Source organism: Brassica napus, chromosome A7 (genome assembly GCF_020379485.1).
Source record: "Brassica napus cultivar Da-Ae chromosome A7, Da-Ae, whole genome shotgun sequence".
Lineage (NCBI taxonomy): Eukaryota > Viridiplantae > Streptophyta > Magnoliopsida > Brassicales > Brassicaceae > Brassica > Brassica napus.
The window spans coordinates 18,796,427-18,824,204 of NC_063440.1; the positions used below are offsets into that span (position 1 = coordinate 18,796,427).

At 35.0% G+C, this 27,778-nt stretch overlaps 5 protein-coding genes and 1 non-coding gene across 7 annotated transcripts; 3 read left to right on the forward strand and 3 right to left on the reverse strand.

Annotated features, from left to right (window-relative positions):
- Positions 1 to 302: 302 nt before the first annotated feature.
- On the reverse strand, positions 303 to 1,905 carry LOC106353327 (60S ribosomal protein L7a-1). The gene is made up of 5 exons (XM_013793071.3): positions 1,782 to 1,905; positions 1,450 to 1,491; positions 870 to 1,370; positions 683 to 775; positions 303 to 592 (listed from the first exon to the last, which is right to left on the reverse strand). Exons 1-5 carry the CDS (start codon positions 1,782 to 1,784, stop codon positions 461 to 463), a joined length of 771 nt encoding a protein of 256 aa, XP_013648525.1. The 5' UTR covers positions 1,785 to 1,905; the 3' UTR covers positions 303 to 460.
- A 10-nt stretch (positions 1,906 to 1,915) lies between these two features.
- Positions 1,916 to 4,240, forward strand: LOC106353326 (pentatricopeptide repeat-containing protein At3g62890). The gene is made up of 2 exons (XM_013793070.3): positions 1,916 to 3,303; positions 3,377 to 4,240. Exons 1-2 carry the CDS (start codon positions 2,035 to 2,037, stop codon positions 3,806 to 3,808), a joined length of 1,701 nt encoding a protein of 566 aa, XP_013648524.1. The 5' UTR covers positions 1,916 to 2,034; the 3' UTR covers positions 3,809 to 4,240.
- Positions 3,922 to 10,512, reverse strand: LOC106353325 (cysteine-tryptophan domain-containing zinc finger protein 7). Of its 2 annotated transcripts, XM_013793069.3 has the most exons (12): positions 9,971 to 10,512; positions 9,354 to 9,426; positions 9,143 to 9,273; positions 8,727 to 9,065; positions 7,555 to 8,636; positions 5,949 to 7,470; positions 5,690 to 5,853; positions 5,463 to 5,623; positions 5,226 to 5,386; positions 4,561 to 5,111; positions 4,338 to 4,470; positions 3,922 to 4,238 (listed from the first exon to the last, which is right to left on the reverse strand). In XM_013793069.3, exons 1-10 carry the CDS (start codon positions 10,067 to 10,069, stop codon positions 4,914 to 4,916), a joined length of 3,930 nt encoding a protein of 1,309 aa, XP_013648523.1. In that variant the 5' UTR covers positions 10,070 to 10,512; the 3' UTR covers positions 3,922 to 4,238; positions 4,338 to 4,470; positions 4,561 to 4,913. The 2 variants fall into 2 exon arrangements, with proteins under 2 accessions (XP_013648523.1, XP_013648522.1); XM_013793068.3 differs by having other exon boundaries at positions 3,922 to 4,470.
- Positions 10,513 to 12,344: 1,832 nt separating this feature from the next.
- On the forward strand, positions 12,345 to 12,417 carry TRNAR-ACG. The gene has a single exon. It is a non-coding gene; the product is annotated as a tRNA-Arg (tRNA).
- A 932-nt stretch (positions 12,418 to 13,349) lies between these two features.
- LOC106356879 (monothiol glutaredoxin-S6) lies at positions 13,350 to 13,942 on the reverse strand. Its single transcript, XM_013796599.3, has one exon. It carries the CDS (start codon positions 13,864 to 13,866, stop codon positions 13,558 to 13,560), a length of 309 nt encoding a protein of 102 aa, XP_013652053.1. The 5' UTR covers positions 13,867 to 13,942; the 3' UTR covers positions 13,350 to 13,557.
- Positions 13,943 to 25,588: 11,646 nt separating this feature from the next.
- Positions 25,589 to 26,231, forward strand: LOC106356880 (glutaredoxin-C14-like). The gene has a single exon (XM_013796600.3). The coding sequence runs from the start codon at positions 25,681 to 25,683 to the stop codon at positions 25,987 to 25,989; it is 309 nt and encodes a 102-aa protein (XP_013652054.1). The 5' UTR covers positions 25,589 to 25,680; the 3' UTR covers positions 25,990 to 26,231.
- The last annotated feature ends 1,547 nt before the right edge of the window (positions 26,232 to 27,778 follow it).

The window sequence follows — 27,778 nt, forward strand, 5'->3', positions numbered from 1 at the left end:
GGCCTCAAAAGTATTACAAATGGGCCTAAAGCCCAACTTACCTTGGGTGCTAGCCTATTAACTGTTCACTTAGTCCCATGGTTTAGGTAATGATACTTCACTTTGCTATTACAACAACAAAGAGAAGCTTGCTTACGAGATCAAGCTTCACTTTTCAAGACACACCATCTCTCTTTGTTTTCAAACTTGGCTTTGATAAATCAAGTTCAAATCATGAATCCATATCTAAAACTTCTACGCTTGCACTACCATACCCATCAAACAAAATGGTTTTAATTTGCAAATAATTTTCGATAAATAGGTAAACTCAAAAGCAAAATGTATAACAAAACTGCATATCATCCTCAAGTGTGCAAAAACATAGATAATAAGAGAGAATAGAATTTTAAAACATTCAATGAAACGGCTAAGCAAAACCATCATCATCATCATTGTGTTTCTTGACCGAGAGAAACTCTGATTAGTTCATTCTCTGGGCAGCCTCCTTGGCAAGAACCCTCTCCTTAGCTTTGGTCTTGGCTTGAGACTTGGATCCCATTATCCCTCCTCCCCACTTCTTCCTGTACTCCTCGTACTTGTCGTTGAAGTTTGCCTGTTCACACCCCCAATACAACAAACACGTTAAAGCTACAAGTCAAGTCACTATGAGAACTTTATGTTTCGAGTCCTCTCTTTTATTTACCTTGATGGCTTCAAGGATTTTGCTGAACTCAAGCTTGTCCTCGTTCTTGACAGTGGTCAAACACAAGCAAGCAGCTGTCTTCTGATGAACGACCTGCAAGTGGATGAGAAGAAATGAACATCAATCACGGTTAAAGAGCGAATAAAAAGGAGACAACACTAACGCAAGAAGAGGAAAATTCTATTACCGTTCCAAGACGAGATTTGCCTTTGACAATGCAGTAAGGCACTTCCATCTTTCTGCAAAGTGCAGGTAACCAGACGACCAGCTCGATAGGGTCAACATCGTGTGCAATGACAACAAGCTGCGCCTTGTTCTGCTCGATGAGGTAAGTCACGTGGTTGAGTCCATACTTGACGACAATGGGCTTCTTGGATTCAGAAGGCTTTCCCTCAGCCTCGGCTTGAGCTTTCTTCAAAAGACGATCCTTCTTTGCAGCTTTGTCCTCTGGCCTGTACTTCATAAGAACCTTGAAAAGCTGGGTTGCAAGGTTCTTGTCAAGAGTCTTGGTGAACTGGTTCAAAGCCGGAGGGACCTTGAGCCTCTGCTTAAGGATACGCTTCTGTCTTTGAAGACGGATGGACTTAGGCCATTTGATGTAACGAGTCAAGTCCTTCTTAGGAGGCAAAGCTCCACCGATACCGAATTGTTTTGGCCTTCTCTCAAACAACGGATTAGTAACCTTCTCCTGAAAAAAGAAACATCGAATAAACATCAAGTAATTGCACAATGCTAGATGATGTGAGAAAGCAGTTAGAGGCATATACCGTCTTCTTCTTGGCAACCACTTTCACTCCCCTTTTCGGTGCCTACGAATCAGAAAATGTCACACAAAACATATCAAACAAACACAGATAAGAATCTGAAATACGATTGGCACATAGGACCTAGAAGAAGCAAATGTAATTCACAAAACAGAACCACAAGCCTCACATACTAACTTAAGCAAAAGATTGAGAGAGAGATAAAACCAATTACAACTGATTAACCCCTCTCTCTCTATTGTAGATTGGTTAAGAGCAAACAAAACGAGTAGGACCAAATAGATCAAAAACAAACGAAGCTGTATTAGATTTCAATGAGAGTTGCAATAACATACCATTGGGTGTTGTCGATTTCTGGAAGCAGACGGAGGAGAGAGCGGCGGAGACTGACTGACAATTAGGGTTTTATGTTATCACTTGTTTATATAAAGGACAACTAATTATCTGGTATTTATATTTTTAGACCCAAAGTTTTGTTCTTTGCAAAATCGACCCATCTACTGGTTGGTTCAGCGTGTGAACCAAACCAACAGCTGTGAACTGAGAGACATAAAAGATTGTTTCCGACGTTGTCCGGTGATCTGAGAAATGGTAATAACGAGAATATGTGGTAATACTATAAATCCGATTTTTCATATTCGACATCTAAAGCTCGAGTCTTTCCTATGGAACCTCATCATTCGCGCCGCTCTTCATCACAATCTCTCCCCACATTCTCCAATCTCCGTCTACCTCCGTATGCGCCGCCACTCCGTCACACCCGACTTTCACACTTTCCCCTTTCTTCTCCCTTCTTTCCACAACCCCGCTCACCTTCCTCTCGGCCGACGAACCCACGCTCAGATTCTTCTCTTCGGTCTCCACGCTGACCCCTTCGTCCGCACTTCTCTCCTCAACATGTACTCTTCCTGCAACGACTTGGCCTCCGCTCAGCGAGTCTTCGATGAGTCTATCTCAAAGGACTTACCCGCGTGGAACTCGGTGGTGAACGGTTATGCCAAAGCAGGGTTGTTAGATGTTGCGCGGAAGCTGTTCGACGAAATGCCTGAGAGAAACGTGATCTCGTGGAGCTGCTTGATAAACGGGTACGTTACGTGTGGGAGGAACAGAGAGGCGCTTGGTTTGTTCCGAGAGATGCAGTTATCTAAAATCAGACCGAACGAGTTCACATTGTCGGCTGTGCTCTCCGCCTGTGGGAGATTAGGCGCGCTTGAGGAAGGGAGATGGGTTCACGCTTACGTGGATAAGTACAATGTTGAGATTGACGTCGTCTTAGGTACATCTCTCATTGACATGTACGCCAAATGTGGGAGTCTTGAGAGAGCAAAACTTGTTTTCGTTTCCTTGGGATGCAAGAAAGACGTCAAAGCCTATAGTGCGATGATGTGTTGCTTAGCAATGCACGGATTAACAGAAGAGTGCTTCCAGCTGTTCTCTGAGATGACGTCTAACAACATAAACCCAAACTCTGTGACTTTCGTGGGGGTTCTCGGTGCTTGCGTTCATGGTGGTCTTGTAGACGAAGGAAGATCGTACTTTGCGATGATGGTTGAGAGATTCGGTATCACTCCATCGATCCAGCATTATGGATGTATGGTTGATCTCTACGGAAGAGCTGGTTTGATCGAAGAGGCAGAGAGTTTTATAGCTTCTATGCCTATGGAGCCTGATGAACTCATTTGGGGGTCTCTCTTGAGCGGGTCGAGAATGCTTGGGGATGCGAAGACTTGCGAAGCTGCACTCAAGAGACTCATCGAGCTAGATCCCATGAGTAGCGGAGCCTATGTGCTTTTATCAAATGTCTATGCTAAAACAGGGAGGTGGATAGAAGTTAAGCGTATCAGACAAGAAATGGAGGCAAATACAAAACTAAACTCTTTGCTAAAAACTGTTTTAATGGTTTCTGAACTAACTGAAGATTTTTCTACAGGTGAAAGGTATCAAGAAAGTTCCCGGATGCAGCTCCGTTGAAGTAGACGGCGTGATTCACGAGTTTGTTGTGGGAGACGAGTCTCAAGAAGAGAGAGAAAGTATTTACGCTATGCTCGATGAGGTAATGCAGAGGCTGAGAGAAGAAGCTGGATATGTTTTGGACACCAGAGAGGTTTTGCTTGATCTTGATGAGGAAGGTAAAGTGAAGGCTTTGTCTTACCACAGTGAGAAACTGGCAATAGCGTTCTTTTTGATGAAGACGAGGCCTGGAACTCCGGTGAGGATCATCAAGAACCTCAGAATCTGTGGGGATTGTCATCTTGTGATGAAGCTGATCTCGAAGCTATACGGTAGAGAGATTGTTGTAAGAGACTGTAATAGATTTCACCATTTTAGAAACGGATCTTGCTCTTGCAGAGATTATTGGTGATATAATTGCTCCACCAATGTTTGAGTACACACATTGCAAAGGTTTCGAAATTAAGGAAGAAAATATAACAAAATAGCTTGGTTGTATAACTAGTAAGATACTCTAGAACCAGAGGACTGTAAGATTCTCTCACTTATATTATCTTTGATGAACAATGTACAGTTTATACATTAAGGCCATTCAAAACCAGAAAAGGCAAACATACACTCATGAGTTGAGGATTTTCAGTAAAAAAAAAAAAACATTTTAGTTAAGATACGACAAAGATAAAGAGGAACAAAAGCCTGTTTCAAAACTTTGCCGGAAAACTGCAACTGAAAATCAGATAGGGAAGTTATTGGTAACCCAGAGAAAACCGTTCTCCAAGACCGCAGAACTCTATTTGTAACTTTCTTTTACTTTGTTATCTACAAAAACAAAAAAGACAACACTGCACCAAGAGAAAGAGCAACAAAGGAACATCAGATCTGGTGTTTTGGGGGTAAATATAAGATAACTTGAGAAATGAAATGAATAAAATCTTTCTTACCTCCTAAAACAAAAAAAAAAAGGCTATCACCACTACAAGAAGATCTACTATTACTCCAAACTCTTCTAATCTTATTATTTCCTTTCTTTGTAATACCCTAAATGGCTTATTTAGAATGCCAACAGTTTACAATCTGCAAAAAAAATAACATCCAACTTAAGTTTCAGCCCATAGCTTTTACAGAAAAAAAAAAAGAATAGTAATCTATGGACCAGAGACTGACCTGATACTGGGAGAACGGCTTTCTCTGTCTTGAGATCGAGAAATAGAGAATCCAGTACCACAAGTTACACCTTGGTTGCTCTGTATACATACTCCATACATGGTTCTTGGATAATTAGCTGGAGAAGAAGGCTTCCGCAGAAGAATAAGAGAAGCATCTGATGGAGTCAATTGTCATGTTCCTTCATAACAGACTCTGTAAGCGGAACTCTTCATGGATTTGTATAAAATGATTATGGGATCCGAAACAAATGTTCAAAACGCAAGCAGAGCTGCAAGGCAACATATGATAATTTTGCCTCTTTCTTCTTCTCACTTGACAAAAAAAAAAGCTGCTTCATTTCAGCTCGTCTTTCACCGGTTATTGGCCTGCATTGCAAGCTTCACTAGACGTAGCAACCCTTCCAAGTCTTGAAAGTTATAATCAAGAGTGCTTTTTATGGATAGAACTCCCTCTCCTTGTTGTTGGTCCTCCCCCAAGTTTTCAATAGAAGCTGCCAATGCCACACGTGATTTCCTCGATGCATCCATTGCCAGATTTACGTTCTGAGCCTGCAAACAGTAGAGAGTAGCTGAGGTTAATCACATGTCTAAAGAGTATCAACGTTGCAAAGCAAACGAAGCACATCAAATTCACAACGTTGCAAGAGCCGTTAATACACTTACAAATTGAATTATGCGTAAGATATTAGAGCGGTTTTGCGCTGAAATGACGTGGTTCCCGGCAACTAAAGGAGAGCTGGTGCACCTTGAGTTGCCAACTCTGTCTACAGCTGCTGGATTGTTCACGTTATCAACATCCGAAGCAGAAGAGGAAGGAGACTCACCTAAAAGACAGCGAGAAGAAGGTTACAATGTGAAGAATATTTCCTAAACATCGTTGGTTATATCAGACTAGCTTACCAGGAGGAACTATTTGCAAAGAAGTCTGCAATTCATTTCGGTATCTATTAGCACTGGTGTAAGAGGAGTTGAGCACTCTCATATACCCTGCCTCCATGCATTTGTAAGCCAGAGCAGCAGCTCCCATCTCTTTAGACTTCTCATACTCACGTGCACAAAATCTATCATGACAAAAAGAGGTTTTACAAATGATTACAAATGGTAAAAGAAAGAACATTCTGAATTACCCGCAGAGATTCGCTGTGCTGCTATAAATACTCGTAGAGTGGATCATTGTCTCTCCTTGTCTAGCACTCTCGTTACTGCTCGTCTCCAAGAGAAAAGCACCGTGAAGAAACTTGAGGCAAGCTTGGAAGTAAAGCTCAATGAACTCAAGGTTTGAGATAGAACTCTGCAGCAGCAACAACAAAAAAGCAAGACCATTAGAATAAAAAAAGATCAGAATGAGAGATAACACTGCAACTGAATTATGAGAAGAAAAAAAACCTTGAGGCGATCAGCTGTATGTTTTAGATCTTTAGCTTCTTTCAAAATACCATGGGCGGCTTGCACAGATGTTACTTCCTTCCGCAAGGGGCTTGGAGAAGGCTCGTTTCTCCTTCTTACCTGGGCTGTTGCCTTCGTCACATCATCAGCTTGGATACTATTATTCCCAGCTGATGTCCCACATTTTTCGACTTTCTTACGGGAGGAATCGCCTCTAGATGGTGGCCGTGCTGGAGAAGTTAGATCTGCTCTGTTACTCCTCTCTGATACTCTTTCAACGTCATAAGGCTTTGGAATGTTTGGTTTCACGACCATGTCTGGACTACTACCATCGTTTATCTTCTTTTCAATATGTCTCGGACCATCCCGTGAAGATGAACCTTTTCCTGACTTCTTCGCCAAAGAATCATTGCTACGTCGATGAATATGATCCTTGTGGCCACCATTTTCTAAATTGGCATCCAGAGAAGGTTCAGCGCGCACTTTAGCTTTCAAAGATCCTTTATTATCACAAACATCTAGCACAGGAGACTCACGGGATCCATGTTTGTTCTTTCTCCGCGTTTGCGATCTATCACTCCCACCATCACCTTCACCATCTGAGAATCTTCTCATACTACTTGCTGCCAAGAAGTCAGTATCATGAGATTCTACTTTCTTCTTTCTCATAGGTGAGGACGACACCGACTCAACAGGCGAAGATTTAACTTCGTGGGAGCTGTTTCTGGGTTTATGAGAAGAACTAGAGGTGGCTGCAACATGTCCGTACTCTCTTCTCGAATGACTTTTGTTTTTCTTTTCCGATTTTCCACTTCCATGAGAAAAACTTGGTTCCTTTCCTTCTTTAAGAACTCGAGCTTTCTTTCGTTCATGGTTTTCCTTCTCACGGTACACCCTAGGAGAACCATGGCTCTCTTTCAGTTTCCTCTTTTTACTCCCCCCTGTGCTATTACTATTTCCCGTGTCCGAAGCTCCTCCTCCTTCCTCTTTTGGCATTTTAGAGGAGACTCGAGGCTTGTGCTTTTTATCTGCTGATGCGACGGGGACACCACTGTCTGAGGCTCCTCCTTCATCAGGAAACAGAAAACTTTCAATCTTCATTTTCTTGGCCAGCATAGAACTCTCTCGCTCTGCATTCCTTTTGTTATTCATCTTCAAGCTCCTCGAGTCATGATCAGAGTGGTGATCCACTGCTTTGCCTCTCTCTTTCTGTTTATGTTTCTGTCTCTCTTCGTCAGCAAAGTCACTAAGTCCATGCGAGTTGTGCATGGTTCCGTTTCTTGCTGATGTTAGGATACTCTTCTTGCTCGTCTCTGCAGTCCGAGAACCTTCTTTGACCATTCCGTTGTCTAACTTTTTAAAACCCTTCCTCTTCTTTTTGGTGTTGTCCTCTCCCTGATTAAACTGAGGTTTAAGACCACTCTGCACTGGAGCCTGGCTGTCAGGTGCAGGAATCTGATACATCGCATACACAGCTTTCGTTGTTTCATCTTCAGGAACATCGCAATAGTTCGCACCAGGGCTGAAACACAAATTTTTGACAATATATCACATCGAAAAAAATAATATGACAAAGAATAGAGAATTAAGAAAAAAAAAAACTCACAGCCAATCAAGCATCGTGCACATCCATTTCTCCGGAAGTTTGGGGACGGGGCCAAAAGGAAGAAGCCGCCACTGTCCACACTTGTCACAAGCAACCCAATGTTCTTCTATGACCACGGGATTCGCTTTAGGAAGAGAAGGATCACTACCAAGTTTGCCCACTGAGGGTCCAGGACCAACATTCTGAGATTCTGTCACTGGGACTCGAGACTTTTCCGGCGTATCTTCTAAGGTCGGAGGTTCCTCTTCCTCCTCAGAGTCCTCCATGTCTCCAAAAAAGTCTTTGTAAGTGTCCTCAGCTTTTTTGCCACCATTATGTGGTTTCAAGGCTGCCACTTCCTTCTTCTCAGCTTGACCATTCATCTTTGTTTCATTGACAACAGAGCTTTTCTGTTTACTAAACTTCGATGAAGACTGTGGCTCCCGTTCTGTCTGATCAGACTTCTGTTTTCTCGACGAATGTTCTTTATGACCACTTTTCAGCTTTGACGCTTCTGTTTCCTTTTTGGCTAACTCAGGAGCTTGGCTTCCTTTGTATTCTTTCCTCGAGCGTCCTGAAGCATCATCATCACCAAATCTATTCTTCTTATCTCCCCGAACACTTCCAGCTGAACTAGTCTTTGGATTCTCATGATGCGGCGGCTCAAGAGCTTTGCTTCCTTTGTATTCTCCTACCTCCATTTCTCCCTTAAGACTGCCATTGTAATTTTCTTTGGATGCGTCAAATAATTTACTACTGGCGGTTTCTTTCTCCGTAGCAGAAGGATATGATGTGTTTGTTTCCGTTGGCTTCTTGACGGAGACATCATTTCCATCAAGTAGACCCTTCTTACTGCGGACACTTGCCTCTGCAGACAAGTTGTTCCTCTCCAGCATCTTTCTTTTCTTCTCCACTGATGGATCCTCTCCAGCCTTTTGAGGTTCCAGACGGTTTGCCATAGCAGAAGAACTCTCAATGAAAAGCCTGGATGGAGATGTACGCTTATATCCCTTCTCGGGTTTTTCCCTCTCGATGAACCGAATCAGGTCATTAGAGAGTGGAGATAGCAACTGACCAGGATCCACAGGAAGAGAAGTCATAACCTGCATATAAGAACATATCAACACGATAAAGCCTCTCAAAACAAAGGACACTGTTGCACTATATCGAAACAAAACAAGGAAAACTCTTACATTAAGAATATTGGCGGGAGACTCCAACGGAGAATAACCTTGAGGTTCTCCAGACATCCCTTCACTACCAGAAACACTATTAGGCGACACATCAAGTCCGAGGCCACTGTATATCGCAGCAGCATTCTTTTCAGCAGGTAAACTATCTGCTCCCATCTTTATCCGAAGCTTCAGGGAGTTTTGTTTACTGAAGACCCCAGGCTTCTCGGTTGCAGATTCATGTCTGGAACTGGAGTTGGGTTTCTTGGATTTCATTGATTTTTTGGGGATTCTAGAGGAAGCAAGCTCAGAATTTGCCTTTTTAGGAAGGCTAGAAGAAGCTGCATTACCACTCTGGGACTGAGAGAAGAAAAGAAGGTTAAGAGAGTAAGTAATGTTATAAAAGCATTTACAGGAAGAAAAAAAAGAACATATACCTCCCCTGGTAAGATGTTAGGAGATCTAGTCCCTGCAGAGCTCTGAGGTTTTGCAGGTGCCTTTGGATAAGACCAAAGAGGGGAACGTTGATAAGTTGGCAAGAAAGAGCCATAGCCACCAAATTTCGCCCCTGTAATGAAATTCAAAGGACTAGTTTCACACTTTGTGACCCAAAGGAAGAAGAAGAGTTGCTGCCACGCATAAACATACCAAGATTCTCAGCAGAAAAATCGCCCTCGAAGTCTTTCTGGAAATGTCCAAGTATGTTTTGAAGCTTGTGGTCCTTCAAAATAAACAAAACATTGATTACTAGCAAAAAAGTAAAGAATTCAAAGCCTCAGAGGCGTGGATGCTTCTACCAAACCCTAAGAATTTAAACAGACATACCATAGAAACCTTGTTTACATCCATGTAATAAAAACCTAAACACAGCAGCAGGCAATCAATCGCAAACTAAATCCTTCCTTAAAGAACCAAAGGCTTAAATAGTTTAACAATCTGGGAAACTGATCTAATCGCAATTAAAGTGATCTCGTTTTGCAGATTAAATCATAATGAAATTACCAAACTATAACATTTAAACATATATATACCATGTTAACCACATACACATCCTTAATAATAACCTTTCCAAAGTAAAAATCGATCAATGCATCTTGAACAACGATATTTAAAATAAAAAAAAAAATTAGTCTAGACGTTTAAAAAATCGATACCATGTTGACCACATACACAGTAACATTAGCACTTGACACAGTTCATAATCCAAGTTGTCAATAAGCCACTAACATATATTAAAAAAAAAAAAAGAGAGAGATTAATGTTACAATGTAAGAGAGATCGTTGTCAGGGTCGAAGCTAGAACCAAAATCGTTAGTGAGATTGTAAGAGCAAGCCTCTCCTTCTTCAAGCTCAGACTCCTCCATATCTATCCACACCACCTTAACCCTAACCCTAGCCCCTTTCTAACATTGCAATCCTCCCCACACCCACACACACACCCACACACACGAAAAAAAACGTTAAGACAAAACAATTGGATTGGCTACGGATCCACGAAACAGTAAAGCCCCAAACTTATAAGATTTGCCTTAGCTAAGATCAAATTCGAAATCCGATCAGGAGCACCCTAAATCGAACACAAGAGACAAAGTAGAAGCCAGCCCCCCCAGAAAGTGAATTTGATTTTTGTTTTTTTGTTCAATTTCGAAGAGCAATTGAATTCGAAGAGAAAACAATCTGATGGAAAGAGAGCAGAATTATTTGGGAGTTTTTGGAATTGGATCAAATATGAGTTTGGAATTGGATCTCTCTGTTCGCTGGACAAAATCAATTCAGCAAAACCAACCCGAAGAATCTCCCGGGTTTTGGTATAGGGTCAAACGCGGTTATTTGTTTCCTTTTTTATTTATTTCTTTCCTTTTTTCATCCCTACGTGTAAGAAACATACAAAGGTAAGTTGTGTCCCAAGTTTTTTGTTTTGTTTTAAATGGAGCAAAATATATATGATTTTCACTTTTATTTTGTGACTTAAGTAGCACTAGATTTTGTTGGTTTTGAAATAAATAAACCAATAGATAATTTCCATGACTAGACTCCCTTGAGATAAGTATGTATGGTTGTTTTATGTGAAAGAATCAACTGATATATATATATATATATCACTGAAAACATAAATTCTGACTAATGATTTTTCAAGGATTAAAAAATAAAAAGAAATTAATTAATAGAAATAAATGGAGAGGTATTTTTTTCTTGAAAATGATTACCAGCATTTTGTCTTCGCGATTTTCTATTGATTTATTTATTTAAATGCATGGACGATCGAGGTTTGCTTTTTGGTTCTTATTTCCTTTGGTCATGTAGAAGAGCTTGTCTTTGTATCTTTTTGGTTGCTAGATTTAGATTCTGTGGGGCTTTCTAGTGAAAGCAATATAATAGGAATCATTTTATGTTTCCGTTTCGTCAAGTCAATAGATTGGCGAAGATTAATTTGGCTCGTCAAAAGCTTATGCTATATGTCTTTTATCAAATGTGTGTTGAAGATGTTCTATGTCTCCAGTTTTTTAGTTTGTCTATCTTTGTAAGGATCGGATCTCATTGTTTTATGTCTCATGTGTTGGGGCTTTGGTCTCCTCATGTGTGGGGATTTGTTTTTGGAGGCCTTAGGACATGACGACTATTGTATTCAAATTCAATTTTGTGTATGAATGAAATTTTAATGTGAAAAAATGTTAATCAACAAAAGGAACGAGTATTTTCACAAAATGTTAATCAACAAAAATGTTAAAGTAATATAGAAACTATTGTCTGAAAACATTAAATATAATTAAGCTTTTTATTCATAGGTTTTAGAATCCATATCTATCTCCCCCATATTTATTACTTGCACACACAAACAACTGATTTATTTTTCACAAAAATGTTAATTTATAGTTTTATACTAGTACTACTCCATGTATCCATAAATATAATTTATAATTATTTAATAAAAGGAACACATGTATAAATTTATAGTCGACGAGAACAATGTCTTTTATCAATCTAAATTTATTCACTGATATGATCTCACACCATTTTCATATAAACTCATGTCCATGTGTTTTGGTTCACTTATTCATCACTCTCATCATCTGAATGATTGTTCACAGATTGTTCACATGAGATACATATGTGTAGTGGCCCTTCCCAAATCCTATTCTTCGTAGTCAATGTTCCAATGAATAAAGTTTTGAAGTCTCATTGTTAAAAATATTAACATTTATTTGCTTTGAGATATTTAAAAATTAATTTAAAGCTTTCTATTTTTCCTTCCAAACAACACTAAACATATATTCAATAACTGAACGTAGTGACACATGCCATATGTTAAACATTTTACGGGTTTTTAGGCTCACTATTTAAAAATTTTGGAAATGTATTGAGTATTTCTACTCTTTCTATTTGATATGGAGCTAAATAACCACAATTTTCATAACCAAAATCTACAGAACAATATTTTTCCTTCTAGAAGATGGGGAAAAATTAAATCATTTTGTATAGTAGTTTCCAGAATTTGAGGGTCATGTGTTGATTCTACCATTCCAATGAAACAATATGTAAATAGCATGTCATGACCACAAATTCCCAAAAATTAGGACGTGGAGATGCTCTTATCTCTTTCCTATAACATAGTAGAAACACTGTTGCTAAAACGTAAGTGACTTCATGGCCCAATGGATAAGGCGCTGGTCTACGAAACCAGAGATTCTGGGTTCGATCCCCAGTGAAGTCGCACACTTTTTATCTCTTTCCAAATTTTTAAAACCTTCAGAGGCATCCGGAAGCTTCTCTCCATTAAAGTCAATTTTCTTGTGAGAACAATAAGGAGTAGCTTCTCGATCTCATCTCCTTGAGGAGACGATGTCTATTTACAGAATCGCTAGAGCCTTGTCCTTCTCGGGGATCTTCAGGTTCAGTTGTTCTTACTTCTTAATTGCCTTCCTCTTCACTTACCTCTTTTTTTTTTTTTGAACAACCCTCTTCACTTACCTCTACCTCGCTTGAACATGATATTGTAAGACAGCACATGTTTTTTGTATGTTGGAATGCTAAGATTTCAATTTACAGGCAGCTTGAGCAAGAAGCTGAATGAGGCAGCGCATGTTGACAATTAGACCACGTCACTGGTGCCATCGCGGTAGAGTTGGGTCACGTGTCGGGGCTACTATTATTATGGACTTTATTAATTTTTAAGTTATTATGGGTTTAGTTATTAACATGGCTTTATTGTTAGATTAGGATTTTCATTAGTTTTATTATTTAAGCTTTGTAAACAGTTTTGATAACAAAAGAGAGATAGTTATCTCTTTTACCTTATTCTTGGATAGAGCTAACACAACGTCTCCTAAGAATCAATAGGTTAATTGCTTTATATGTAGCTTCAGCTACACCACTGAACTCAGCTACACCACTGAACTGAAACTGTGCTCAATGTTCATACAACACAAGTTCACTGCTCAAGAGTTTCGTGAAGAAAAAGCTACAGTGTGTAAAGCTGTCGTGAATTGGCGAAGACATTCCAAGCTTGAGCATGCAAATGGTGTTTTAAACCATTTCATCTATTTATTTATTTTTTCTCTATAAGTGAAGAAGTGAACTTTATCTACTTTTGTTTCCTTCTTTTTTTAATAAATACATTTCATTTTGTTAAACAATCCTTAGATATATCAATGAAAAACAAAACTTTTTCTCTATTAATTTTATTAATAAGCATTGCTGATACATTTCTTCAGCGTACATTAGATTGATTCAACATGTATTGTAATTGATATAGCACACTCGCACTTGTTCAAAACATAACAGTGCATGCATGGTAGAAACCCAAAAAAGGCAAAACAAGTATGTAAATATATAATCTTCTCGTGACTTGGACTTAAACCCATATGGCTCCAGCTCTTTTTAGCAATGCGGCTAGTTGGTTCTTGACTTGGAGAGTCATTACCTGGTTAGCCCCACCGATTAACTGTTCCCCTATGAACACAGCTGGTACACTCGGCTTACACCCCATCTGTTTCAATGCTTTCTCCATTTCCTGACCGTTTGACAGCTGGTCAAGCTCGTACACTGTCATCTTTGCCCCAAATCCTGAGATCAGCGTTTGAATTGAATGGCTCATGCAGCAAGTGCTTTTGGTGAAAATCACCACTGGTTTGTCAGCAACTAAACTTCTAATGTTTTCCATTGAATGTAGGACTTGATTAATTGTAAGAGGATCTCTATGGTTGTTTTTGCTTTGATGTTTCTAACAAGTAAGTAAGCCTATTTATAGAGTTATATGTTTGGAGAAGGATAAGATTGCATAAATCAGATCTTTTACTTCTTTTTGTTCCTTCCCCATGTGTTGTGCCCTTTGGCGTTTGCTAAAAACTGCATGAGCCTTAGATTCTTTCCTTTTTCAATATCAGAACCAAGTGGCATATACAGTCATGAGAATTTCTTCTTTTTTTTTTGCTTAATACGGAAATATCCTTGCCCTATGGTTTAGTAGTGATCCACGGATCCAAGAAGGTACGCAACAGTGTGATTATGTATGCTCTATGTTGCTTTTTTGGTTGGGTTGCAACATCTTTTTGCTTTTGGTGCAATCAACTGAGGTGGAGATTGGATTATGGTTTATCCAGTTAGATGCCTATCTTTTCAAAGCAACAATAGATTCCTCCAGGCTCGAAAGAAACGGAAAGCAAGAAAGGAAAAAAAAGAGGATTGTCTTTGAGATATTTTTTTCTGCTAGTGTGACCTGGAGTCTAGAGAGCAAAAGCGACGCAAGATCTTGCTTTTAGCTCTTACATTATCTTCAAAACCATTTTTCAAGTTGTGCATTCACAAATTTCTGAATGTGAGCGTTTGTCTTAACTCTTAAGAGTCTTCTTTGTTGTTGCCGAGGATAAGAATAGATTGCTCATTGCAGCAGAATTGAAAAGGAAAGCATGATTTTTAGATTTGGAAATCCACAGAAATGAGGAATCTATGGCAGATTCGGTGATAAGGCCATGTGTCTGTTTTTCTTCACCATGATTGATTTAGTACACTGTACACATTTTTTAGCACACTTGTGGGTGATAAAAATCTCAAGATTCGGTTGGAACAACTTGTGTAGGATAATATTCACGTCCAGATATCTAGAACAGTCTACTAGATTTGGCTAAAGGTCATCTGATCATAATATTTATCTTTGCAGAATTGCCACAATCATGTTCTGTAATGAAAACCTGGAATTGTATCAGAATTAAGTATACTATATATGGTTCTCGTTTGAAAATTGAAGTTGATCCTTGAAAGCCAAGAAACATTAACGAAAAATAGAATTTCAGTAGATCATGAAACTTTGTGAGAAAGCTGGCTTTCTATTGCTCGGTAAATGCAATGCCCATTTGGTTTGATCTCAATGATGGTTAACCCCATCGGTCTTCTTCTCGAACTTTTCGTTCTCAGACCATACGATCACTTGTCACATTGCTTTGCTCTATCCGATTCTTCCTTGGCTCGTTTCTCGCGTCTCTTGCTCGGCTTTGAGTGTTCTTGCTGAGCAGTGTGAGTGAGACTCCAGCGATGGTTCTCACTAAAGTGTACATATCTCCTTTTTCTCATCGGTTTCCTCCTTGGAGATGTTGCTGCTGCTGTACATATCTCTAAGCTTTTTGGGAATTTTTGATAATGTATTCTTCCACTTGCTTCTTCTATGCTTTTTGTTCATTTTTGCTTCCTTTCGGAGCAGCCTTTCTCATCTCCGACTCCTTGTTCTGTAGTTGTTCGATCTCTTCCTACAATAAAATGGCATGCATCATCATGATCGACAACAACATTCATAATAATAAATCGAGTAATAAACATTGTCAAATATCCAAAGCGGGCACAAAACTAAAACTTCTATTCCTGAATAAGAGAAAAATCAATGGTGGTGTTATTTTTGCCTAGCAAGCATCTCAACGACCGTTTCATGTTGCTCCTGAGAAGCATCTATGGTGGGTTCCTTGCCATTTAAGGAGCCTAAAATAACTAAAAACAAAATAAGCTAAGAAAATAGTTAGACAAACACACCCAAAAAAAAACAAAGGGCTTTTTGTTCTTTAGTATTGGTTTGGTTAAAAAAAAATAGATTTAGACAATAATAACACTTGATCTAAATCAAAAAAAAAAAACGAATCGATTCTCCAAACATAACTAGTCGAAACACATTGCAAATTCAATATTTAAGCCACTAAAAAGTTAGACGATCTAATTTTTATTTTCTATAAGATAACTAGACTTTAAATCACTTTACATTGAAATGCAATAGTCGTACATGGAATAATTTGTCGCTATTTAAAGTTTATACCTTTGATCCAAAGAAAGAGAAAACCGATGTTTGTAATTTAAGGCTTACGGTAACCAAAAAAATTGAAATGTTAATTGGCTTTTGTGTCAAGTAGCAAAATCAATGCATATTGAAGGCAAGTTTTAAGGGCCCATCGGGGGAAACTAATGAAAATCTATTTAGAACTCATAACTCAGCGTAGATTTTGTAAGTAGAAACTACATTTATTTTGTCAAAGCTTGTTTACGTTAATATAAAAAGGGGAAGATAATTCAGTCTATAAAATGGAGTCTAATGATGATACACCTACAAACAAATATCAAACTTACCTTACTTTTTTCACCACTATTACTATAACATTTCATTTTTTATCACATAACATCATCTCATGCAGGGCCAGGCTTGCCCACAAGCTGGTCAAGCATGTATTTAACACAAAAGACTATGTTTTTTTTTCCTGAAAAAGGGCTCACAACAAACTATGTTTACACTTATTATTCCAAGTTTTTTTTATTACTATTCCAAGTGACTAACAGAAATATATATATGCATTCAATTATCATTTTCAGTGTGTTTTAATACGACAATTCAATAAACCATATGTACTACGATAATACAAAGGATGACTGATACTCTATATTGTAGATTTGAGGTTGTGATTAAGATATAAGTATATTTAGAATTTTTATTGATAGATGAGTATTTTTTTTTTTTTGGTCAATATTTTGTATTTTTAAAGAAAATTCTTAAAAATTCTGTTTTAGGAAAGTTTTTATTTTTATAGAAAAATATTGTAGATTTGAGGTTCAGATTTTGAAATTATGATAATAAGAATTTTTGTTGATAGATGAGGATTCTTGTAGTTTTTTTTAATCAATAGGTTGCATTTATTAAATTAATTTCACAAATATTCTATTTTAGGAAAGTTTACATTTTACTAGATTTTTTTGTAGATTTTGGGTTGTGATTTAGACATTAGGATAACCAGTTTTTTTTGTTGATAGATGAATATTCTTTTAATTTTTTTGATTCATAGTTTGTATTTTTAAAATAAAATACTAAAAATTCTATTTTAGGTAATTTTTCATTTTTGTAAAAAATATTGTAGATTTGGAGTTGTGATTGAGATATAAGGATAACAAGAATTTTTGTTGATGATGAGTAGTCTTTTAGATTTTTTATCAATAAGTTGTATTTTTATTGAAAATTCTAAGAAAAATCTATTTCAGGAAAGTTTTCATTTTTATAGAAAAATATTGTAGATTTGGGGTTTAGATTTGGAAATTAGGGTAAGTAGAACTTTTGTTGATAGATGAGTATTCTTGTAGTTTTTTTGCTCAATAGGTTGTATTTATTAAATTAATTTCAGAAAAATTCTATTTAGGAAAATTTTCATTTTTATAGATAATTTTTGTAGATTTGGGGTTGTGATTTAGGAATTAGGATAACAAGTGTTTTGTTGATTGTTGAATATTCTTTTAGATTTTTTTATTCATAAGTTGTATTTTTAAAATAAAATATTAAAAATCTATTTAAGGAAAATTTTCCTTTTTCTAGAAAAATATTGTAGATTTCGGGTAGTGATTTAGAAATTAGGATAACAAAAATTTTTGTTGATAGATGAGTATTCTTTTAGATTCTGATCAATTGGTTGTATTTTTAAAATAAAATTCTCAAAATCTCTATTTTAGTAAAGTTTTCATTTTTGTAAAAAAATATTGTAGATTTAGGGTTGTGATTAAGATATAAGTATATTTAGAATTTTTGTTGATAGATGAGTATTTTTTTTTATTTTTGATCAATATTTGTATTTTTAAAGAAAAATTTCAAAAATTCTATTTTAGGAAAGTTTTCATTTTTATAGAAAAATATTGTAGATTTGGGGTTTAGATTTTGAAATTAGGATAAGAAGAATTTTTGTTGATAGATGAGTATTCTTGTAGTTTTTTTGCTCGATAGGTTGTCTTTATTAAATTAATTTCACAAAAAAAACTATTTTAGGAAAGTTTACATTTTACTAGAAAATTTTTGTGGATTTTGGGTTTTGATTTAGACATTAGGATAACCAGTTTTTTTTTGTTGATGGATGAATATTCTTTTAAATTTTTTGGTTCATAGTTTTTTTTATTTTTAAAATAAAATACAAAAAATTCTATTTTAGGAAAGTTTTCATTTTTGTAAAAAAACATTGTAGATTTGGGGGTTGTGATTAAGATATAAGGATAATAAGAATTTTTGTTGATGATGAGTATTCTTTTTTATTTTTTGATCAATAAGTTGTATTTTTAAAGAAAATTTTAAAAAAATCTATTTTAGGAAAGTTTTATGATATCAAGAATCAATGTGTTAAAAACACATATTATACATACATATACAGATTATCTGGAGGAAGCATAGATGTATTAAAATCCTTAGCTTTCTTCGCATGGAGGTAACTTTTTTTTTTGGTAAAAATGTTAAAATTTTACTAGATTTCTTGTGCGGGTATATATTTTCACATTTATATATATATATATATTTGTTTTACATAATTATTATATATTTTTAATGTTACTCACATATTTAAATGTTTGTATAATTATGCCAAATAAAATAATTTTATAGTTTTCATGCTGTAAATTAAAATCATCACATATATATGTTGCTTATTATATATTTGTCTTATTGAATTTGCGTTTGATTACTAAACTAAATTTTTTAATGAATGAAACAACATATATGAAAACAATTTTGTATTTAATTTATTATAATCATAATCCGTAATTCAAATTGCTAGATTTTTTAAGTAATTTTTTAATGTTTATTAATTTTATATAATAAATTACTGTATATTAAAAAGTTTAAGATAAGTTAAATTTTTATACATGTATTATATAGTTTACTAATATTAACCCGTTCTACCAACATATTATATTTTTAGCATAAATATTTTATATTTATGAAAATAAAATATGTTAACTTATCAATTAAAAATAATTTTATCATATTTTCTTCAATATAACATTTTATTTTAAAATGATAGATATTATTATAAAATTGATAAAATAGGATATAATTTTATTCTTTTAGTAACATTTCATTACTAATTACAAAATTAGTTGAAAATATTTATATTCAATTTATGACAATTAAGATCTTATTATAATTTTTTTCAAGAGATTTTTTAGAATTTTTTTTTTTTAAAGAAATTAAAAGATATAAAAGATATTATGATTAAAGTAGTTAAAATATTATGTATATTAGCATTAGTGATATACATTTAATATAAAATTTAAATGATGGTCCAAATAAAAATATCACTCATCAAAAAATCATGATTTTTATTTTATTAGAAAAAAATTTGAAAAAATTAAAATAAATATGTATTTCTAACAAAATCTTTAAAAGTTATTAGTAAATGTATTTGTGAAATTAATTAATTTCATTTTATTTAAATTTTCGTTTATAAACCAAAACTATATTCAATTTTAATTTCTAATTATATTTTATGATAATTTAAATTAAAATTAACTAATTTTTGAAAGTAAATTTAAAAAGATTCTAAGAAGATTTTAAAAAGATTTTGTTAGAACATTTTAGATATATTAATTTGTATTTCAAATAAAATGATAAAGATATGAAAAGAGTAAAATATGATATTTTCTAGAAATGGTCCAAACTAAAAAAATCACACATGAAAAGAAGTCATGACTTTTGTTTTAATATATAAGATACCATTTTCAGTTTTCTACAGAATTTACAAAGAGACACTAGTAGCAGAGAAAGGAAAAAAAAATCTAAACAACACAGGGAAGAAGAAGAAAAGGCAACATCAAGAGACCTAAAGAACAATCAAACAATCATAACTCATAGAACTAAAAAGCATAGCAGAAGCTAGAGGTTGACCAAATGAATGCATTGCCAAATGGAGATGACACCTTTGAAGAAATATGAGACCACACTGCAATAGAAATTGGCTTGCCTGCTAACGCTGCTCCATATGATTGATGCCATCTCCTGACAGCTTTGCAAACCTCAGTCAAAGAAACTCAATCCTCCAACCACCACCAGCAGTAGAAAATTGAGCTTCAAGAACTCCTACAACTACTCTTACCAAAAAGCTCTAGTTGCGCCCACTGGGAAGTTCCACCTAAATCTCTAAAAGTTACCATTATTCGGTTCGGCTTCAGAACTAATGCGAACCAAAGCAAAAACCGGGTGCAGTGAGAGCCACATTCTCATGTTATTCTTCCAAACCTACAATTAGACTATGAATAAGCCCACCATTGTGAACCAAAAGATTCAACACTGGTGCTAGGATGACATATCCAAACATGAGGCTCCCTCGACGAACTGTCCCTCCCATGACCCACAAGAGGTTAAGAAACGCCGCCTCACGCTAAGCCCGAGAACCGGACCTAGTTCCAAAAGCAACGCCAAAGGTACACCAACGTGGGAGAGCCGGTGAGCAAATCCGAAGAAAAATCAAATGTGCTGAAGGTAACTTTATAATAAGTTACACATTTATAGTGTATATATATGTATCTGCTGACAAAAAAAAAATATGTATCTTGCATGTTACGGAAGAAAAATCAAATGTGCCTAGCAACTGTGTAACACTAGTGTTAATTTTCCACGTAGTTAAATCATATATATATGTGATTAATGCTTCATTTACTGAGTTAATATTGTTATTAGTATTGTGCAAACGAATAATATAAAACAGAGGATCGAGATATAGATAGATCGATGAATTGACAAGAGATGACTATTCGGTGAATGAACAAAAAGAAAAAATAGAATCTTAAGACTTTTACACTTGAAAAGCTTCACCCACAAGGCACCGGAACACAGAACACTAAATAAACATGCGGTCGGTGCGAAAATTCACATCGCATTACGCCATTACCGTATAATTTTTTCTAGTTTTTATCTATTTTGTTGTTCAATATCGTCGAGTAAGCTCAATTTCATAAATATATTTTTTGAAGGCATTTCATAAATATATTTATCAGAACGTTTTTCCTATATATTTTCTTCTGTAACCACTAAAATTAGGTCGATGAGTCGAATTTGTAATACGTACTATTCCAAGTAAAACTATTTTAATAGTTCAAGAAAAAAATGTATAACTATTTTGCAAGACTGATCTCATGTTGTTAGATTTTGTTGCCATAATTGGACATGTTTATTTAGCTGCGCCTAGGATATATAGTGGTGGCCCATGGCATGAACACAAATGGCTTGGGGCACTAAAGTTTGCATGTCTAATTTTTTTTTTGTTTTAAATTCACCTTTTAACTTGAAGCATGATTAACCTCGATTTCTTATTTGGGGTTTTTAACTCATGATTTAATACTTTTTTTATATTTTTCGGTTAAAAGACGGTTTTTATATCTCTTATTTAAAGAACAATTCTTAAATTTTATTAGTTAAAAGCTAAGAACCGTTTCTTTGCCGAAGCTAAGAATCATCTCTTTACCGAAGCTAAGAAACTCAATTAAGAGATCATGGTTAATCATGGCCAGCCTATTATGTTTCTATCTGCAGCAAAATTAATAACCTATAATATATATATAGTTTCTTTTCTGGCACAACTGCAACCATTTTATACTAACACGAGATTTAACTTTTTCCCTAGATTACTAGAAACTCGATTTTTTACTCCTCTAAAGAGGATCATGTTTTAAAAGGAGCCTTTCACTTTTTCATACTATATGTTGAGAAAATCAAGTTGTTAAATGGTTAAAGTATTATTTATGATTGTTATTAAATACCTCAATTTATAATCTCGATTAGGGCATGCGATATAGCGTTGGAGGGGTCCTGGTCTGGGAAGAGAGACGGCAAGAGCAGAATAAAAAAAAAAGAGTGTGTAAGAGTGAGATAGACGAAGAATATTAGTCTTTAGGTAAGCTGGTGGAAGGGGACAATTACTGAACGAATAATCACTACGTATATACATGAAAAGTTGATATATATGCATTACCACCGAAAGCTCGAATCCTATTTTTCTTTTTCTTTTTAGCCTATAATGATCCGATCAATGAGCTATAAACGAGGTCTAGCTCGGGAGAAGATCCAGCTTTAGACAACAACAAAAAATGACAACCCCATTTTGCTTCTACAGTACTTTTACAGCAGAACCCTGTCTATTATATATCATCAGATGCGTGTCTATTAAAACCAACCGCATCAAAAATCTTTCAACTACAGTATAATATTTTACTAAAATAATAATATTTTAATTAAAGTCTTTTAAATTTTCTAGAAGACTCATGCTAAAAATATGAATATAGAAATTACAGGGACAAGTGTGGTAATGTCAAATAAAACTTAAATGGTGATTGTTTGGCATCAATGATGTATTGTGTTTTTGACATATTCTAACATTGTTTTTTAAAGTACTTCCGAGTCTTTGTGGAGTTCTTTTAGTCCTTTTGAAATATTATAGGTTTGGAGTAGATTGAGGAATGGAAACATGCAGGAAAGAGTGTAATTTGGAAATTCTTGACGGAGCAGCCGCTCTCAAATGGACCACCCACTCCGGCAAATGAGATTTCCAAGAAAATTTTCAATATTTCGGGATTTATTTAAGGATCTTATTTTTTCCTATTGCAGCCGCCAGAGACTTGCAATATATCTTTTATTATTATTTTTCACAGATTACACTAGTTTTACTCATAGAACGAGACTTTAGAGATTTCTTCTTGTGATTTACTACCTAATAAGGGAGAAGGATCTATTTTCTCTATCGATTTAGAGAAGAATTCATGAACCTTATTTTCTATTTTATTGCAATTGTATTCCATTTTTTCTTATCTTGAGATTCCTGGGTTTTCTTGTGTTATTGGCTAAGTAGTCAACTTGCTTAGTCTAGGGTGTTAGGATGTTATATCCGTGAGCTAAACATAAATAAGTATAAATTGATTGTCTTTATTCATTGCTGCATTTAAGGATTGCACTAAACTGATCACTCAGTGTATGAGCCTAGGTTTAACTTATGCATTAAAAGTGTAATAGGTTGCTACACATAACATGAATGAGCATTACATCCTTGACCACCGAAAGTAGATGCTACAGTGTTTTGTGAACTAATTGGATCTGATCACTAATGTTTGTCATCGAGTCTTAGTCCAAAAGACAGTTTAGGTGCTGAGATCGATCAGCAAAAGGTGAAACACCACGAGAGTGGGTTGAGTTTGCGTGAGTTCTAGACTTGTGCGTTGATAGAATTTTTGAATAAATGTTTGGCTCATAATTATTTGACACCTGATTCTTGCACCCTAGGCTAGCTTCTTCATAATCTGAAAACCTCAAATCAAACATGTTACTTGATAGTTATGATTTCTTTTAGTTCTAAATCGGCGATTTTTTAGCTTGACATTGAACCCATAAAAACGAAGCGTAAACTGATCCTCTAGAAAAGACTCAATTTTATAATTACCACTGTCAATCAATTTTAGTGCATTAATCAATCATCAAGCCATCCCTTTGGTCTATGGGACAGAAATTTAAGAGCAATCATCAGGGCACCTTCAACAGAGCAAGTCCATTGGCAAGTTCTAGATGAGTATTTAGAAAATTAAAAAAATTAAAAAAATGAAGAAAAACATGAGAGAGACAATTAAAAGAGTTCTCAAATAAGGAACTTGTAGAACCTCATGAGATACTTTTATTGGCATGTGTCAGTTTGTATCTGGTTTGGTTATTTTTTTTAATATATTTTAAATTAGTAACACAAATTGTATTATAGAATAATAGTTTTAATTTGTAGAGAACTCCCTTTGAAAAACTTTAGAACGCTAAAGTTTTTCAAAGGGAGTTCTCTACAAATTAATACTATTATTCTAATACGACTTTTTCCTAAATTATAATATATTTTTTTAAATATAATCACACCAAGACAAACTGATACGTGCGAATAAAAGTATCTCATGAGGTTCTAAAATATCCTTTGAGAACTTTTCTAATTTGTCTCTCTCCTGTTTTTTCATTTTTTTTTTATTTTTTAAATTGTTTAGATATTCACTAAAATTTGTCATTGGACTTGGTCTTAGTAGATAGTTTTTCAAAATGAGTCTCTTAGCATTATAATATTAGTTTTTAATTATGCAACTAAAATTAATAAAAACAAAAAGAATAAGATCAATAAAGGATTAACACATCATTTAGAGTTTATTGCCATTTGTACTAAGTCTCATCCCCAAGAGTTTCTAGTAATCATTCTCTCCTCTTTCTTAGGGGACCTGCAGTGATCATCTGTCACCATAATTTCTTATCAAAATAAATAATTAAAAATTAAAAAGTGAGAGAGAGAGAGAAGGAAAAAAAAGTCAGAATCAATTGCTTAGGAAGAACCGATTGCACATGAGGTTTGTCACTTGTCCTTTCTTAAATGGTTAACTAGTTTTAACACAATAAATTTCAATTGCACAACTAAATTACTTTTGAATATTAATATAATAATGTATAGAGACCACATACCTATCACCCAAGTTCCAAAACACGACCAAACCTGCCGATTAACCGGCACAGCAATGCCAAACAGTGGTTACTCGTGGCGATTATGAACTCGGAATCATCAAAAATTTCATTTTTGGGTTTTGAAAGGTTAAAATCTGATGTTACATGTCAAATCTGTAAGCTTTAGGCATAAATATCAAAATGTCTTGAATGATGACGGAATTACGTTTTTGCCATTAATAAATTAATAAAATAAAGAATATATCAATATACAATGTGGTAGTCGACCCGGATTTGGTGACTACAAATGGCTTAGCTTTCACTAGGCTACAACAAAATTTACGGTATTAGGTCTCTAAATAATTGTATTATAGATATGTTTATCAAAAAATTTAAAAACTACTCAACATTAATCTCCGATTAATCAGCGATTATCCGATCTTTTTCAACTAGCTAGGCCCATAATCGACTGTCCGACTCACGTCTACCGCAATCTCGAATATGGTCTATCACTAATGATGCTCTTACTATTCCTTTTTATTTTATATTTGTAGCTATCTACGCAAAAAAAAAAAATGAACTGATGCGGGTGCTCTAAGTATTTGCTTGAGTGGTCGACATATGCTTTTCACTCTAGTCGACAAGTTCAAAACAAACTTACCTAATTTAACTGCTGCCTCCTTTTACGTGATTGATATACTAGTAATCTTAATCTTTTATTATCAAAGAGATTCGTCATAAAAAGCGTCGGACACATATACGTGACAAAGCATGCATGCAAACAAGGCGTGTGTCGTTCACTCGTTTGCATTGAGATCCACTAATACGATATTGTTCACTTATCTCAAACATAAATATTCCACGTATGTACGGTGTACGCAAATAATCTCTCGAATCGTATGCTTAGTTAATTATGATCGTTGCATTCTTCAGTAATATAGATGCCAAATGAATCATTATACATAATTATTTTCCTCCAAGTTGTACATCCAAACAGAACATATTAAAAAGGTATTTTCTCGCAAAGCCGCTTTAATCTTCGAAAGGAATCTGTTTTCTTTCATGCTTTTCTAAAGAACAATATATTTTTTTTTTAAAGAAAAAAATAAGACTAAACCAAAAGATCTTTCACTAACTTGCCTTCCTATAAAAAGCCCTAGAAGGTCATCAAGTTTTCAAACGAACAAAGAAACATAATTCAAATCTAAAGATACATAATATCTCGACCGTTGGGAGCCGCAAGATCAGAAACTGATCATGGACAAGGTTATGAGAATGTCATCAGGGAAAGGAGTTGTGATCTTCACCAAAAACTCATGTTGTCTGTGCTACGCCGTGCAGATACTTTTTCGTGACCTTAGGGTTCAACCAACAATCCACGAGATTGACAACGATCCTGACTGCCTCGAGATCGAGAAGGCCTTAGTCCGTCTTGGCTGCCCCAACGCAGTTCCTGCTGTTTTTGTAAGTGGTAAGCTGGTGGGTTCTACCAATGAAGTCATGTCGCTTCACCTAAGTGGCTCTCTCGTTCCCTTGATCAAGCCGTATCAGTTATTTCATAACTAGAAATAAATGGATCTTTAAGGAAAAGAAAGATAATTGTTGTATGTTGAGATTGGATAGTAAATAATGATGGAAAGATTACACTTGAATGTGTATCATGTTATATATATAGCTGATTTTATATTTTGTTTCGCTCATGTCCAAGAAATTAATTTGCTATCTTTGTATTTTCCAGCTTAACTAATCAGTAGATGTACTGCTGTATTATCTAATATCTATAGTAATGAAGAAAATTATACTTATCATCTGTTATATTTGTCTCATTTATACATAAGTAGTTTAAAATAGAATAATTTAATTTTGTGATACAATTTAAGTGATTTAATTCACCTCTTTTTTATAGTGCTACAATTATCACATTCTCTAAATGGTTTTAATGAGAACACTAAGATCGATTAAAAATTATATCATATAGTATGTTTATATATCACATGAAACAAAGCAAGAAATATATAAAGAAATTACCAAAATAAATAAATAAATATGTGTATATATATATATATATATATATATATCAGAAGCATGTACAATGTATTAGTCTGAAGATAGTTTTTGTAGAAATTTGTGAGCATAATGCAAGTATCGAAAGAAACAAGAGATCAACGTCTAAAAATAAACAAAAAACCGGCAATCTCTTCGATTTTTTATCAGTAATGTTACTTTATATATTTGAGCTGGGGAAACAGACGTGTCTAGGGAATTATATCGTATAACCAGATATAGACCATTGCGTTTTGCTCCTCACAATGCGGCGCTAGCCGCTATAAGAAGGTCCATGCTATATCAACCATCTTAAACTGATGTGAGAAATAAATGATTGAAACTAGAAATACTTGTCAGTTTTAGGAACACTTCAGTCTCTATGTTCACTTCATATCATGATAACATAGCATATGTACAATCCAATTTCATTCGTAACCACAAAAACTACTAGAAGATGAATCTGATAATGTTGAATTCCTCTTGTACTCCCCCCCCCAAAAAACATTAGTTTGTTAGAGTCGGACACAAATTCATGAATAAACAAAATTTGTTGTAGTTTGTAAAGAAACTGCATAAGCTGTATTTATCTTTGAAATGATGATTGGTCGGGAGATACTGTATTTACTTACTTTCCGAGTTCATTGGGGATCTTTTGACGGAGAATCTAAACGGTACTAAAGGGACGTGTAAAACTATCTTCACTTGGTGTCTTTATCAGTAGGATCCAAAGATTCTTAACTTTGAGAAATGCATTCTCAATGATCTAATCATATGCATCATCATGACACTTGAGGAATTCAACTTTGTTCTAAGCATCCCAACTTTTTTGAAGAAAAATTGACACTAGATAACAGGATGCATTAAAAAGGATGACCATATATTCTATATATCGAACAAATCATATTCTATTTGGTTTTATATATCTTCTAATATGTTTTCTAAAAAAAACATGAATAAGATTAAATTAGGAAGGAGCTGATGGTAACGGAACACAAAGCTGACTTGTGGGTGGTGCTACGTACTGCTAGTCTCCTCCACTGAATGGGACACAGATTCTGCATTTCCCAAAGACAGAGACTTTCGAAGATTCCTATTCGGTTTGATCTTTGCTCTTCTTTTTTTGTTCTCAAATGCTGCATGTAACTCTTCTCCTTGTTGGACACCATTTTTAGACCTCAAAATAACAATTTCATTGTCATGACTTGTGGAATCTGTAGATGAGAGTTGTTGAGAAACTTGTGCTACATAGAAACTCATCTTGTTTAGCTTAATAAACTGTTGACTTAATCTTCTTGTTGGTATACTAATT

What these genes read in the sequence shown, in the direction of transcription:
- LOC106353327 (XM_013793071.3), bottom strand. An exon ending in TGGTTGCCAAGAAGAAGACG is followed by an intron (nt 1,371 to 1,449) that starts GTATATGCCTCT and finishes TTCTTTTTTCAG; the next exon opens with GAGAAGGTTACTAATCCGTT. An exon ending in AAATCCTTGAAGCCATCAAG is followed by an intron (nt 593 to 682) that starts GTAAATAAAAGA and finishes GGGTGTGAACAG; the next exon opens with GCAAACTTCAACGACAAGTA.
- LOC106356880 (XM_013796600.3), top strand. Translation starts at nt 25,681, where the DNA reads ATGGACAAGGTTATGAGAATGTCATCAGGGAAAGGAGTTGTGATCTTC.
- LOC106353325 (XM_013793069.3), bottom strand. Translation starts at nt 10,069, where the DNA reads ATGGAGGAGTCTGAGCTTGAAGAAGGAGAGGCTTGCTCTTACAATCTC. An exon ending in ACAACGATCTCTCTTACATT is followed by an intron (nt 9,427 to 9,970) that starts GTAACATTAATC and finishes TTTATTTTGAAG; the next exon opens with GACCACAAGCTTCAAAACAT. An exon ending in CTCCCGCCAATATTCTTAAT is followed by an intron (nt 8,637 to 8,726) that starts GTAAGAGTTTTC and finishes TCTTATATGCAG; the next exon opens with GTTATGACTTCTCTTCCTGT.
- LOC106356879 (XM_013796599.3), bottom strand. Translation starts at nt 13,866, where the DNA reads ATGGAAAACATTAGAAGTTTAGTTGCTGACAAACCAGTGGTGATTTTC.
- LOC106353326 (XM_013793070.3), top strand. Translation starts at nt 2,035, where the DNA reads ATGGTAATAACGAGAATATGTGGTAATACTATAAATCCGATTTTTCAT. An exon ending in GTATCAGACAAGAAATGGAG is followed by an intron (nt 3,304 to 3,376) that starts GCAAATACAAAA and finishes ATTTTTCTACAG; the next exon opens with GTGAAAGGTATCAAGAAAGT.